Source organism: Lepisosteus platostomus, chromosome 3 (genome assembly GCF_059453375.1).
Source record: "Lepisosteus platostomus isolate fLepPlt1 chromosome 3, fLepPlt1.hap1, whole genome shotgun sequence".
Taxonomy (NCBI): domain Eukaryota; kingdom Metazoa; phylum Chordata; class Actinopteri; order Semionotiformes; family Lepisosteidae; genus Lepisosteus; species Lepisosteus platostomus.
In genome coordinates this window covers 58,755,556-58,771,154 of record NC_142613.1, presented here as the reverse complement: position 1 = coordinate 58,771,154, position 15,599 = coordinate 58,755,556, and the positions used below count along the sequence as shown (strand labels likewise).

Here is a 15,599-nt window from a genome sequence, read left to right as displayed (position 1 = left end):
TAGTGTGATGACAAGACAGAGTTATGCTGCTGTGAGATTTGCATGACAAGAATATCTTATACCTAGTATGTAGATTGGCAAAATACTACAGCCTCTAAAAATACCAGTAATTGGCTTTCTGTCATGCACACTAAAATAACAGAACTCATTATATGCACTAAAATGAGATATGGCAATGATCAACTCTAGTGTCTTAAACAGTCTGAAGATATTTATGCAGACAGTTACGTTTCTGAAAAACAAATCATTACCTTCTTATTCATCAGTTTCAATTACTTTGGAAAATACTGCTGAGACAGATAAAAACAAATGGTTACTTAATTCAGTGAACACTTCATTAGTTCCTGCTATGTGTCTGACAGGTCAATATTTAACAAAGGTGCTGATACAGCTGCATTGGATGCAGTAGAGTTCCAGAGTCCTTTCAGTTTTACGATGTAACCAGTTATATGAAGTAATAGCTGAGTTCTGCACAATTGACAGTAGTGTGACTACTAGTCCCAAAGACATTGAAGGTTCTTTTAAAAAATGTTTGGCTAATTTCAGGTAAGTAGTGCTGACCGCCTGGTTCAATCTTTTAAACCAGATAAAATCCCTACTGATGGAAAATCTGCTCTTTTTGGCCTCTACTTTTTGCCATTTTAAGTTTAAGTGGTTAAGCTAATTTTTAGAGAGCATTTATACTATAGTTGATAAGCAATGTGGTTTTCTCCTGTAATTCTAGTGCATTGTGTTACAGCAACCTTGAAAGTTCCCAATGATATTATTATAACTCACTGCAAAATCGCACTTGTGCAGTCGCCTTTATAGATTAATCCAAGGCTTTCAATACTGTAAATTGCTCACTTCTTCTGAAAACATTGTGTTGTACTGATCTTGAAATAACCTCCCTCATATGGTTTCACAGTACCTTACAAAACTGTACCCTTTATAACTGTTATAAATTCTGATGGGTTTGTATCACAGGTTCATCCAGTTACTAAGGGAGTCCCAGAGGAACCCTCCTCTTTAATCTACATTAACACAACTGCTCAGGTTGTGTTACTTTCTTATTTACTCTCTTAGTTGAACTGGACAACTCTCGTATTCACCATTATGTCAATGACACCATTGTATACTCACCTGGACCTATGTTATAATGTGTAATGATTAGGTTTGCCAAAATTCATAAAGTTTTCTGTAAACATTTTTTTTTGCTCAATTCTGATTAAACTAAATGTTTTCTATTCAATAAAAATCATGCTAACCCCTCTTTTAGTAATGATATATATATCAGACTTATACAGACTACTGTATAAGTCTTTCCCAGTCTACATTGAGAAAGTTGAAATCTCAATTTAGCGGGGTGCCACAGGGATTTGTACTAGGACAAATTCTCTTCCCAATTTATATAAATGATCTAGATTCTGGTATAGTTAATAAACTAGTCAGTTTTGAAGATGACACAAAACGAGGCAGATTAACTTACACTTTAGTGGCAGCAAATAAAATAATTAAATAAAATTGAAGAGCGGGCAAACAGACGGTTATTCAATGTGAACACGGTTTCTGCATGGATGCTGATGACAAACTACTCTTGAAGTAGGATAGTTTTGAAACCATGAATCATTTGCAGACAGAGCTAAACAGGCGAATAGATCAATTTGCACCAGTGGTTGAAGAGCTGAGTTAGAATGAATACTAGTGAACACAACAGTCCCCCAGTACCAGACTGGGAACCACTGCCTTAGGGTCCCCCATCCCAGTACTTACCAGTCCAGCCTATACTCAGGGATTGGACACAATCACGTTACAAGGTGGTACGTCTGTGGTGAAATTATAGGATAAAATCAAACAAAATGTTAAGACACAGATCTTGTCTAAGTAACACCTTAAGAAATGGCTTGATGTGATTCATAAAGCTATGGTGCACCGCAGTACCGACCAGGCCCGGTTTGCATGTATGATCTGATAAGCCCAGGCTATGAGGTGGTAGCGCTGCACTCAAAACACAGCGGGACATAAAAAAGTAAAATTGTTATTATAATAATAACAACAACAACATTGCTTTATTAACCCTTTACAATTTCTTGCATTAGGAATTATCTTTTCACATACCCCAGCTTGCTCTCCATGAGACACACAGACAGGGAGAGAGCCTGGGGTCAGAGCGCAGGGTCAGCCATTGTACAGCGCCCCTGGAGTAGGTGGGGTTAAGGGCCTTGCTCAGGGGCCTAACGGAGTAGGATTCCTCTGCCAGCTGCGGAATATATATATATATTATAAACCTGCTTATAAAATCAATGGAAATGACACATCTTTTTATTTTTCCAGGGATTAGAAGTTGCATCATCGTTATTTTTAAAACTCAACAAAGTTTATCCTGCCTGCTTTGGGAGGACTAGTGACTAAACCTACATGTCCTATTATGGAGTGTCTAGAAGTTTGCTGATCGCCCTAGGACCTTAAGAACGTACACTTTCCTTCTTTCAATTTCTGTTACTATCTGTTATTATGAAGTATTCAGTGAGGGTGTGGGCTATCCTAAGGGTTACAATGAGGACCTGCTCTAATATCTTATATCTTGAGATCAGATTTAAAGATGCATACTGTACTGTCCATAACCATATAGCAATCAGAGTAGTCTGATCTCAGGATTTGAAATAGTCATTTTCCCATGGTGTTAAAAGACTTAGCCTTGAGATTGTTTGAGATGCCTTTAACTCAAAGCAGTGTTTATGATTGTAATGCATGTATAGTCTAGCAGTCATTTCTTCAAAGCACCAATGTGTTGGGAATAACCAGAAGCAGCAATTTTTCATTTTGTTTTTATTGTCAGATTTCTTTCGATTAGCTGTATAACTTGCAGTGCAATTTTATCAGTACAGCATATGACATATTTTTGCGCGTTTCTGCCCGTTAGGAATGAATTCCTGAACATTTTTACATAGTCTAGTTTTGTGAGAAAACTCGCGTTTTAAGTATAAAACGTCGGAAATAGACCCATCACATATCATAAAATGCTTATTCCTTCTCTTTGTGACGCAGCAAGCTGAGGTTTGTCCCGGACACAAAGAGCACAAAGCAGAACAACGCTTTGGGCAGGACACCAGGATATCATACGAACTCCACACAGAAGGCACCCTCTCATCGCTGTGAGATAGTCAACGGGCCACCTGTTTCATACAAATGAACAGGGCCAAAAAAAAAACCTCTGACGGCAGTTATCTGATACTTGTTTAAAAGATCCCGACACAATTTTTTTTAAAATAGGATCACCCCTCTCATGATTTTTGACAAATAAGGCTTTGCTTTATATAGACTGACGCATTGTATCGCGTATCTAGAGTTGGTAGCGGCGGTGGTATGGGAAAACGACGAGCCAGCACCACTAGCGAAGTTCATTATAAATATAGACGCCGCCGGAACATTAGCGATGCTCGGTTGCAGCTCAGGCACCGAAGTTTAGTGAATGAGTAAGGCGAGTGGCATTCTCGGTGCACAGCAGGAATGCCTTTCCATAGACGAGCCGTGTGAGCGCTGCATGGACAGAGGAGGGTTGTGGGTAAACGAGGCTGTCTGCGTGCGTGTTGATGTCAGAGGGGAGAGAGAGGGAGTACTTGGAATTGGAAAGAGTATGGAGGACAGGAGGAGGTAGTTACACCAACTGACATCATGTAGAAACAAATTACATTGAAAAGTTGAGAGGAAAAAAAAAGGGACTTTTCCTACAGTTGAGGCGCATCCGTCTGTGCCCGAAGGGATCGCGCTGAACTACAAGGAAGGCGATCGGCTTCTTGGACTGGTTTCTCTCTGCGAGGATGTGGACGGAGTTTGCACTTTATTCTGTGGAAAGGAAAGAGGGGTGGATTTTTAATGCTCCGGGTTGTTTTTGAACTGGAGAAATTTGAAATTGACGGGAGAGGCAGACCAGACCGCTCAAAAAGGGGGGTGGAGGTGGGGAGGGTGAAGAAAACGCCCTGTTTCTGATATTTTACTAAGTATTAAGTTACTTTATCGAGCCGGCATAGTAAATAACTCATTAAAAATGGAACGGGAACTTTTGCTTTCGTTGGGCTGAAGGACTTTCCGATACACGCTGCGGTGTTTGTGGAAGTATTACTTTATTTCTTCTTGGGATTTTTTTTCCCACCCTGTGCAGAGCGAGTCTGAAGTTTCCCAAGGCGGCCTCTCTGAGGCTTGCTTTTTAGGCCCACGGGCATTGCCCGAGAACAAAAAGACGGATCCGAGAGGATCTTCATGTAAACCGACTTTTTAAAGAAAACGGGCTCTCAACGTTTCTGCAAAGGGGCTGACTTTGAGAAAGCCGTAAAAATGTCGGCCGGGGCGGAAAGGCGGATGGAAAACCGGCTGAAAAAACTGGAAGCCATGATCAAAGATCCTAGATCTTTGATCAACTTGGAAAGTTTACTGGTAAGTTTGCTGTATTATCATATTAATATTTAATCGCTCCTCGACGTCTCGCGCGCGGTAGCGGGGCACGAGCACAATTAGATCAGCCAGCAGTGTTTTTTTCTACTGAAGCGATCGAGCTGTGAAACTGCGGAATGACACACCTCGTTAGAAAAAAAAATGTTACTCTTTAAATCCATTTTTACACAATGTGAATCTGAGCACCTTTAAATGCATGGTGCATATTTATCTGCCTTTAACAACGTTCCCATGTACACCTGTATTTGGATTATGTAAGGACTAAGTACTGTTCCAGATCTTTTTTTTTTTAAATATCACGATCGCAAGCAAGCATGTGTGCCGTAAATAATCGATAAATAATCACTAGTTTAGGCTGCTTTGCTAGATGTGTATTCAAATACTCCCTTTTGTGAAAACGTTATTTTCAGTGCGTACTTTTGCAAGCTACCTGCAATACTGCATGTAATCGTTCGCATATAAACAACGCCGTTAATGAGCACTGTTAGGTCAGTAGCATAAGATATTTGCTGTACATTTCCGCTTTACGTGTAAACCGTGTAGTTGACTGTGTATAGTGCCACTTTATTAGAAAGGCTGGTTTACCAGGAGCGAGAAATAAAACGCATAATAGCACCTTAGCACAGATAGAAGACCAGGTTTGGAAATCCTTGTTCAATTTCAGTAAGTGCACAACGATCTAGAAAAAGGGCACTCGGTGCACGCGCATGATCCTGTAATGTGAGGTCTTGAATTGCAGTGTATTGTGTTATACAGAGTTAACAGGCCTAATAAAAACGATTGGAGATAGTACGCTTCAGGTCAAGAGTGTTCCCGGGGTGAGGTGTGTGTATATATATGTACTTAGTCATCAAGGGAGAGCCGTCGTGATGGCAAGACTGTGCTGGGAAAGTTGGTTACCTCGGGGCATTGTCTGGTTTACTTGAGTTCATCATAATGCGACATTCGAGGACAGTGGCGCTTGTAGCATCGATACTCCGTGCGCCTAGACAGATGTGCCTGTCGTGCCCGCGTTTGTTTGGAAATGTGTGTTCGGCATAACACCGCACAACACGAAAATAGAGTGACAACCATATATTAAACCAATTCTGTAAAGATTTGTGAAATTTCGGTGGCGATAGAAGTCAACATCCTGAATGCGCTGACATACTAAGGCTTTTCGATGAAAGTGGCTGGAATTTGTCGGAATACACGGCAGCCTGTGGTTTATTTTGGAATGAAGTAGAAATTCAGGCATATGAAAATGCCGCTGATGAAGAATTTGAACCAAGAGTGAGTGGGAGTGAAGCAGAATGTCCGGTGTTGTTGGGTTTTCGATGATGCATCAGAGCGCTCAGTACTCCCACCCTTATCACAGGTACAGGAGTGGGTACCGCTAGTGCTGGTCAGCCCGTTGACTTTGTCCACTGAAGCTAGTAAATTTCGTAGTAAAAATTGCCTGCTGATGTGTCAAAGGTTAACGTCTCTCTTTTGTATGTCTTTGACGCCAAATTTAAATGTTGAAAAGTCTATAGAAATTGGGAGAGTGTATTCTCAATTGTCAACAGCTCGAACTAGTGACAGTGGTAATGTAGAAGAAGGCTTGTACCGGCAGTGAATTTTTCCACTGATGTTTCCACTTTAAGCTATAATGCCTTTTTAAAAAGACATTTATGGAGAAGAACTGCTTGCATTTGCTGAATATCCCTGAAAGAGCATTCCTCCTACAGCAGTCATAACATGGTTAAGTGGTAGGAACTATCTAGCAGCCATATCACCCTGCAACTCACAATTGGTAACCCACTGAAGCTAAGCGGATGTGAGCCTGGTCAGTACCTGGATAGGAGACCTCCTGGGAAAAACTAAGGTTGCTGCTGGAAGAGGTGTTAGTGGGGCCAGCAGGGGGCACTTACGCTGTGGTCCATGTGGGTCCTAATGCCCCAGTATAGTGATGGGGACACTTCGGATGAGACGTAAAACCGAGGTCCTGACTCTCTGTGGTCATTAAAAATCCCAGGGCGTTTCTCGAAAAGAGTAGGGGTGTAACCCCGGTGTTCTGGCCAAATTTCCCATTGGCCCTTACCAATCATGGCCTCCTAATAATCCCCCTCTATGAATTGGCTACATTACTCTGCTCTCCTCCCCACTGATAGCTGGTGTGTGGTGAGTGTTCTGGCTCACTATGGCTGCTGTCGCATCATCCAGGTGGATGCTGTACATTGGTGGTGGTGGAGGGGAGTCCCCATTACCTGTAAAGCGCTTTGAGTGGAGTGTCCAGAAACGCGCTATATAAGTGTAAGCAATTATTATTATTATTATTATTATTATCATCTAGTAAAACATTGTCCTTGAAAATGTTAAGTTATTATTTGGTCATCAGACTGTACGAAGGCAGTCAAATGGTGAAAATTATACACCAGCACTTTGTGTCAGTGCAGAACATCATGTAAAGTACAATTAGAACCATACCTTGACCTCACGTAGTGATTCCTTTACCTTTAACCAGGTTGAGAGCAGGAGTACATTCACCCTGATGCTCAGAAGTGCATCTAATTTCCAATAAATTCTCACTTAACTTCTGTTATCGTTTTTATGTTCTTTGGAAAATGCACCTCATTGCTCTTAGCTGCTTTGATGAAAGACAAATTTCTATGTTTTACACACAAACTTCAAAATCATAGAAACATTGCAAGTAAGCATTCTGTTAATTAATAAAAGGTTACATAACAGACATTAGTCCTTACATACTGTATTTCACACCACGCCTTTGGGAATCCACAAGTCTGCACTTGAATTCTGTGAATTTACTTCCCCCACAGCAGCCCCAGTTCACAATTGATTTCCTTTATGTTGTGCTTATCATCCTACAAAACCTAAAGTTCCTGATAGGAGGGGACCCCTACTGGTCAGCACCCAACTGGGTGTCGTGTGGCAGCCGTCATACACCAGCAGAACCACTACAGTTCTTATTAAGGGGGTGTTAACTGCAGGTAGGCCAGGTGGTGCAACTCCCTAGAATGGAAGCTAGCTAGGATGCCAGAGTTCATTCTTATCACCATTCTTATAAACCGTGCCAGAGGATCTTTAATGACCAACTAGTGTGGACCTCAGCTTAACGTCTCATCTGAAGGCTGGCACCTCTTTGCCCTCCTCTCTTGATGCAGTCGCATCAGTGGTCCAGAGAATGTGGTGGCCACCTTTTGGTCCATGGAGTGTGTGCCACTTGTAAAGGTCACAGGTGGCACAGTGGCACAGTGTTGAGCATTGCTGGCTCATGGTGCTGAGGCCCCCGGTTCAATTCAGTTCCAGACAACGGGGTGCTGTCCGCATGGAGTTTATCCGCGTGTTCAAGTGTGTTTCCTCCTACAGTTAAAAGGCATGCTGGTAGGTTAATTGGCTTCTGGGAAGCTTGGCCTTAGATGTAAGTGTGTGAATGTGCCGTCCAGAATTCCCCCACCTTGCGCCCGTTGCTTTATGGCACAGACTTTGGTTCCCCCACGACCCTGTATTAGATAAATAGGTGAGAAAATGGATAGATGTAAAATCCGTTAGTACACGAATGGAACATATTATTTTTTCTCCAGTTATTTTCTTTGCAGGGAATATACTTAAGTCGCCTTCAGCTGGCTGTAGGTGCTGAGGTGCTGTAGCAGCTTGTAGAGAAACGATTGCAAAAGAAGGTCTTGGAGAAAGCCTATGGATTCTTTTGGTCTCGCAATTAGGATGATTTGATGATTCAAATATTTTATTTTGTCATCTTAAAGGGATTACCAAATAGCCAACCATCCTTTTAGGCATTAAATAAACAAGGGGCATTAGTCAGCTGGTGAGAAGCAGCATTCCTACCTCAGTTGTTCATCTTCCTTATGACACAGGCCAGAGCATTCTTCATTCTTTGTGAAAAACCCTTCAGCCAAACTCCAGCGTACAGCTCTTCAGGAAGCAAGATGTCACAGTGGGGTAAAGGGGGTAAGAAATGTTTTCAGTCGAATGAGCCCGAAGCAGCTGATGGATGTCAAACCCTTTGGCCCAGTCGCAGATTCAGCTTTGGCTGCTTTTTGAAGTTGGAATTTTTATAGCTTTTTAATCAAAATATGTTATTTGTAGACCCCCCCCCCCCCCCCGGACAGCATGACAAGATTTTCAGTACATGTTGGAGGCGGGTTGAAAATTCCTCTGTCACGTTGCATTAGAATTCAAAAGTGAACATGAGAAATAAAATAAAATCAGTTTCTTTTCCAAGCACACCGTGGAGACAGATCCCAGGTTGGACCCATTTTGTAATTTTAATCATGTCAGAGAGCACTTGATGGCTAAGAGAACATGAGATTTGGAAGACTTGGATTTAATTCTGATCAAATCCTCCCTGTTTCTCAAGGCCCTGTTTCTTTAGTGCATCAATAGCTCTGTTTACTAGTGAACCAAAGCAGTTTTAGGAACGTCCGAGCATTTGCCTGTGTCCAAATCACCTTGTAAAGCACAGTTATAAGCCCTCATTCTTCACTAACACTAATTTCAAACAAAATTTTTAATCTAACGATTCCAGGGTTGGAGATCCAAGATAACAAGCATTAAGGTGGAGGTGGTGATTTGTGTTTTTTCTGTCTTCGTGGGAAATCCAGGACACAACAGCTATACACTGTTGTACTGACATAATTTAGGAACACTTTACACTTCTTGAGATGCAACTTTTAACCTCGCATACTGAAAGGGAAAAATAAGTGACTGCTCTGCATTTTCCAGCTCCTTTAGGATATAAGGGCGCAGAACTACATGTTAAACAAACAAAGCTACAGATGACATTTTCCTGCCTTTCTGTAAACGGGTTGATTGACATGATAATTTCTCATTGGAATTTTAAAAGGCATCCAAAGAGGCCATTGTCAGGAAAAAAACAGTTGTCAGTATTAAAAGTAGTACTTTACTGACTGCCTGTGGTTAGTAAATTTTACATTAGTAATGTACTCTGAATAGCTTTAAGGCCAAACATATTTCATTAATGTCAACGTGATTGACATGTGCTTTCTTTGTGGAACAAAGTGACATTTATAATTTAGTGAAAGGTAATACAATTTAAATAGAAATATAATGTAAATTGGTCATAATAAAATAGGCAGTATGGTGGCAGTGTGGTTAGCAATGCTGCCTCATAGTACTGGGGCCCTGGGTTCATTTTCTGGGGTGCTATCTGTGTGGAGCTTGTACGGTAGGTTCTCCCTGTGCTCTTCTGTGTTTCCTCCGGGTGCTTCAGTTTCCTCCCGTAATCCAAAGACATACTTTTTTTTTTTTTTTTTTTTCCGACATACTGGTGGGTTAATGGGCTTTTTGGAACATTGATATAGCACATAAAGATGTGAGTGTGTGTGCCCTGCAGTGGACTGGCATCTCATCCAGGGTGTGACCCACTTTGTGGCCATTTCTTGCCAGAATAAGCTTCAGCTCCCCCATGCCCCTGTATCAGATAAAGTGGTTAGAAGGGTGGATATGCTATAGCTTGTATGTTTCAGGTATAGCCTGAAAAAGAACAGTGACCACTTCTTTTCCAGGTGTTTCATGCTGGTGGCGTTTTCTTAATGCATTGCATTTCAAAAATCAATTAGCACATTTGACGGCTTTATACCAGAATGGCTGGCATCATGGCAGTGTCTCATATTTTATTTAATTGAATACAAAATGATTCTCCAGTATGCACTTTGGGTGGGGTGGGGGGGATCTCAAGTAACCTATCTGAAGGTTCTCATTTTAGTTTTGGGATTAAAAAAAAAGTTTTCTCAACAGATATTAAAATGTATGTTGCATTTGCAGTATATCTTTCTAGGTTATGGTTGTTTTAGATTGTTTGTATTGTTAATCAGATTTTGAAGAACCAAGGCACCATAATCTATCACAGCTGCTGCAATTAATTAGCAATTATTACATTAATTTGCATTGAAAGATTTCCACACATCATAATGAAATATTTCAAGACGAGAAGCCAAATTAATATAGGCCCCCTAGTTATGGAGACAAATTATGATTTCTTTTCATTGAATTAAGTTGTAGTACAACTTGGGACATTAAAAAGTTATGTTTCATGCAGACGTTACGCATGACTGCAGTCTAGCTGTGCTCGCTAAATTGCTTCCTTGAGAATGAAAGAACAGATGCAAACAAGAGGAGGGCATTTGGTAATTAGTAGCTAATTGATCCGTGGATCTCATGCAGCTGTTTCTCAAAATAAGTTGGAGTGTGGGTAGCCTGTCCTCTACTCCCACAACTGTTGGTGTAAAGAAACGCCTCCTGTTTTTAGTTTTTTAAAGGCACTTCCATGTAGTACCCAATGGTGTGACTGTCAGATCTTGTGTTCGCACTGATTCTCCATACTGCTCTCTGTAAAAGCAGAATGCCAGTCAGCGATGCGCATAGATGCCATCGGTGGAAGTACCTAGGGTACAGTTGTGGTTTGGCACAGATGGTAGTGGGATTAGTGCAGGCCAATAGCTCTGCTTCTGTCTGTGCTAGAGGGAAAAATGCCACACAGTCTCAGCCAATGTGTGTATGGCATATATACTGTGTCCTGTGCGGCCTGTAATTATTCATCAGTCCCAGCTCCCCCAGGATGAACCACAGCCTGGCCCAGCCAGGAGATATCACTTGTCCCATCGGTCTCCCACCACTGCCAAGCTGGAGGAGTGTAGAGTAGTGGAGGAGTTTATTGCCTGTGTACGTGTACATTGGAATCCTTATTTGTGCCATTGTCTCAGGGCATACACAGTCCAGCAGACGACAGAGAATGACGGACAATACCACACGATGTAGACAGGACATTACAAAACGGTATGTAATAAATAGTAACAGCCAGAACAATTAATACGTTGTAGAGTGAGGCACACCATCATCTCTGCAAACTCTGACTGAATGTGTTGGTGTGTAGCCAAATGTTATGTAATGCTTCTGTACCTATAATTTTAAAATTAAGTCATTTATACATAAATTGGTTTTTAATTATGTTCTGTGCTAAAAATAACAGTAATGCCATTACAGATACCCTAGTAAAGCCATCTTGTTGCTCTTATGTAAGAAATGGTACTCCTGGGAACACATTGAACCCAGGCTATAATTGCCTCTGTTAGTGCCAATTCCCACAGCACTCTTTTTCATAGTGCTGAGAGAGACATTGCTGTACTCATATTGGATCCCCTTTATAAAACACTGTTTTAAAAATCTTTTTCTTGATAAAATTACCATATTTTAAAACAAATGAAGTTAGTGGCCTGGTGTACAACCTGGTACAACCAGCTTGCCTGGAAAATGGTGCATATCTGTCTTATCTGTTTTATCAGTCGCACTGGGATTGAGTACATTCCAAAGGGTGATTTCCTCTCTGTCTTGAAAAACAAAAATGCAGCGTGGAGATTGTCTGAGACTTGTACTCATTTTCAGAAGATGATCACCCTCATGGACTGCATTTTTTTCTGCAGCTATCTCATTTTACTGGTGTATTAGGCTAATCAGCAGTAAGGAAAATAAATTCTGTTCATACTGAGAATCACAGCTCAGAATAATATGAAATCTCCAGTCTTTTCTCAGCATTTATAGTCTCTTTTGGCAGTCTTTTGGAATCCATTATGTGTTAAAGTTTTGAATAATTATTGCTGTGTCATGATACCTCCAGTGTAGTTTTTTTCTGATTTTATGCAAGGTAAAGTAATTTTCTTCTTGCACTTTGAACTCTTGAGCCTTGCTCTTACTTTAGGCTGCAAAAAGGATAGGTTGAATATATCTACTTATGTCTCAACAGGTGTGACTATGCTGTCTTGTTAAACATGGCTTCATCCATATTCACATTATCACAAAAACACTTCTGCTGTTTTAGTCTGGCCTATTTTTTCATGTTGCACAGTCTGATGGCTCTCTGTTTCAAAGATGTTACAAGTTAAATCTTTCACTCTAAATCTGGGGAAGAAAAAATTATTTGTACTATAGTAAAACTAAGAAATGTCAGGCTGGGTAGTGATTCATCAGGGGCTCTGATGTCCCTGAAAGATGGGACTTTCAGTCGCAAGGTGAATTGGGGATGTGTAGAAATCTTTATTAGGGATGTTTTAGGTAAAGACTGCTTGGTATATGTAATTGTTGTGGAAGCAGTGCTTTTACACTGAAATAAAATATGTTCTTAACAGCCTTGTGTACCGTGAGATCAAGCTTTTCACATCCCCATAATAAAGGGAACTGTCCACTTTGTCTTAAACAAGATCTGAATTCTACACAGGTCCCTCCTGCATGAATATTTTTAAGTTATGAAGTTGAGTTACCAATTTAAGAAAAAATATATTTATTTTGTACTAAGTTTAACCTAATGGGATACAAAGGGAGGATGGCATTTAAGACTGAGAGCAAGGGGTTCTTCTTTACACAAAGGGTTGTGGGAGTATGGCACAGGCTTCCTAGCTATGTTGGAGCTGATACTCTGACTTCTTCAAGAAACAGCTCATTGGGATTCTTGGGTCAATTAACTACTGACAAGCAGTTCATCTAGGTGTGTAATTGGGCTTTTGTGCATTTGTATGCTTTACAGTTTTTACTCTAACATCACAAAGTCCAGTTTCTGATAGTGTCTGTAGGGTCTGTGTCTTTAGTCTATCAGTTCTCAACCGTGTTGTATCATTTGTATGTTTTGTACTGTGTCAGGTTGTGCTACTACATGTATGCAGATACGATTTTTATCTTTTAAGTCTGGAACAAAGTGTCAGACCTACAATCTACATTTCACCTGTTCCTGCTGCAAAATAATTTTATAGCCATGTTCCCAGCGTTATTGAATTCTCTTTTTAAGTAGCCGAACAAGCCTGCTAAGCAGGCTCTTTACCCTTGACATTATCTTCCTACGCAGCCTCCCTGGATGCTGTCAAATGCCTGACAGGAAATTGAAATCACATCCTGAATTTAAGAGAAAAAAAACAACGAAAAATGCACCAGAAACACTCTTATCTATGTTTCTCCTGAGATGTGAGCAAGGAGGTTGCACAGGCCTTCAAATAAATTTGTTAATTTATTTGTCCAGTTTATTATTTTTGGCCATTTTAATTGTAATAGAAAATTTCTTTGGTTACACTGGAGCTGAGTTTATGAAAGGGGCAAGGGGAAGAAGTTTTATTTTTCCATTAAGGTTTTTAAAAGTCAAAACTTTTCTTCAGCAAAGTTAGGTTTACATTGAAGTGTCAACCTGAAAGGAATCTCTCAAGACACCAGAGAAGCCTTGTCTGGTAATCTACGCTTGAGGGAATTGGAGGTACTTACCAGGCTTCGGATTTATAGTGTTTTCTGTTCTGGAAACTATAAAAGCAGTTGCATTTTTTTTTGTGCATTCCAAATGCTGAAAGAAAAATATGACTGTTTCCCCATCCTTAACCTATAGGCCTGTTTATTGTATTTAATCAGGCTGCAGTGATGATGAGAAGCGGTGAAGGCTGTCTCAGAGTGTGGAGGTGTATGTGAACCTTCATAGGAGTTACAGCCCAGCATACTGTGTCTTTGGGAGGCTGTTAAAAATGAATGAACAATTAATGCCTGGATACAGCTGTGGCTTGTGCATTTATAGTACAAGATTTTGTCCCCCAACTGTGACGTGGTTGGGGTCTCTGCTCATTTGGGCTTCAGAAGAAGGATTTACAGTATGTTCCTGCAGGTAACTGGAGAACTTGTATGTCTTCCCTTGTGGAACAGCAGACCCTGGATGTTCAGCATGTGCTCCTTTTGAAGGGACTCTTTGATTGTTCGTAGGACGAGGAGCTTTAGTCGTATTGAGTTATTTGTGTGAGAAGCTCGAGGCCTTGTTTGGAGCGTGACTTGAATGGGTGAGAGTACAACACCCTCCCCACCACAAAGTGAAAAGAGCTGAGGAGCTCATGGCAGGGGTAGGCATAGAGGTGAGGGAGGGCTGGGAACAGGGGGAAAAGTATTTTTACCTGGGTGGTTATTGTGGGAGGGATAGGGATTAGGGTTTGGGGTTCGTCTACTCGTTATACCATGGTTAATGTTCTTTATTGTTTTCTTTTTTTTTTTGCTGGTGAAAGTAAAAAAGTGTGCACATAAAATTGGGTCGATATAGCGAAAAAGTGTTGTCCTCCCCTCTTGAATTTCTTTCAAGAGTCCTATTAAAATGACAAAAGGGAAATCATCTTGGGCCACATACTAATACAATTAACCACCAGGGTAAATTGCAGCACTTTGTTTCAGAAAAGGAAGAAAACTCTGTATGATATTCAAAAAGAAATACCTAAGGGGAGACCTAAATTGCTGTTACACCAAAAATGATTAATCTGTCACTTCTCACCTGCATTGTTTCATTTGAAAATACAGGTGTAAGATGAAACAGCTGACTAATGCCTCGTGAATACAGCTCTTTGACTTAAATAGAACAAAAATAACTAGGAACAAGAGCAGGGCACCTGTATGTAGGAGCTGAATTGCTGATGAATACATTATCTTGTACTTGACTGTTTTTTTTAAATAGGTCTATGCTTTATACTGTAGTCGGTGGCTGCTTTATCAGTTAATGTCAAAATACAAAGGCAAGTGGAATTAATGTGAAATAAAACCTATTAGGTTCCTGGAATGTACAGGGTTTAGAGGGGCTATTACTATTTTAGTTAAGGAAAATCTACTTTCAGCACATTCAAGCCCACTTTTAAAACTACAAAAGTCAGCTGAAGCAGAATGTTGGTTTGCAAAGGGGGAAGAGGTTTGGATTTTGTTTTTAAATGAGAGTCAGCCGGAAATGTGGGTATTTTACTTGCCCTTGATTTCTCCTATTTGTATTATTGAATGTTTCCGAGAACTGTAGGTCAGGAAAAATTGGGGAGTTCTTCATTAGCAGTGGTGTTCTTCCAATTCAGAGTTTTTAAATGCCTTTTGTCAATCAATTAAATGCCTTGGGGCAACCTTGTGAAAGGTGCTATATAAAAATTAAATTGAATTGAATTCAAGTTTTTTTTTCTCAAAGGTTTGTCCCACAACATGTGCAGGTTCTTGCCTGTCAGAAGACTAGTTTGTGGAAATTTGGATCATGTAGTTCATGTGGGATAGATGGAGTTTTCCCTGGGATGGGAAAGCAAGTTAAAACACTTCTAATATATTTTTAAGACGTGGCTGCTCTCATTAAAGGGGGATTTGGGGTTTAGAAAGAATCAGCATTGATGAGTGTATTT

General features: G+C 40.5%; 1 protein-coding gene across 6 annotated transcripts in view; it reads left to right on the top strand.

The window, feature by feature from the left end:
• Positions 1 to 3,454: 3,454 nt before the first annotated feature.
• rock2a (rho-associated, coiled-coil containing protein kinase 2a) overlaps positions 3,455 to 15,599 on the top strand; it is a 73,753-nt gene continuing 61,608 nt past the window's right edge. For 2 of the 6 annotated variants that reach the window (XM_088626195.1, XM_088626194.1), the window contains exon 1: positions 3,455 to 4,413. In XM_088626195.1, coding sequence (XP_088482321.1) covers positions 4,315 to 4,413 — 99 coding nt within the window. In that variant the 5' untranslated portion in view covers positions 3,455 to 4,314. Of the gene's footprint in view, positions 4,414 to 11,177; positions 11,227 to 15,599 lie in introns of those variants that run through there. The other 4 variants (XM_088626197.1, XM_088626198.1, XM_088626200.1 and 1 more) reach the window with 4 other exon arrangements.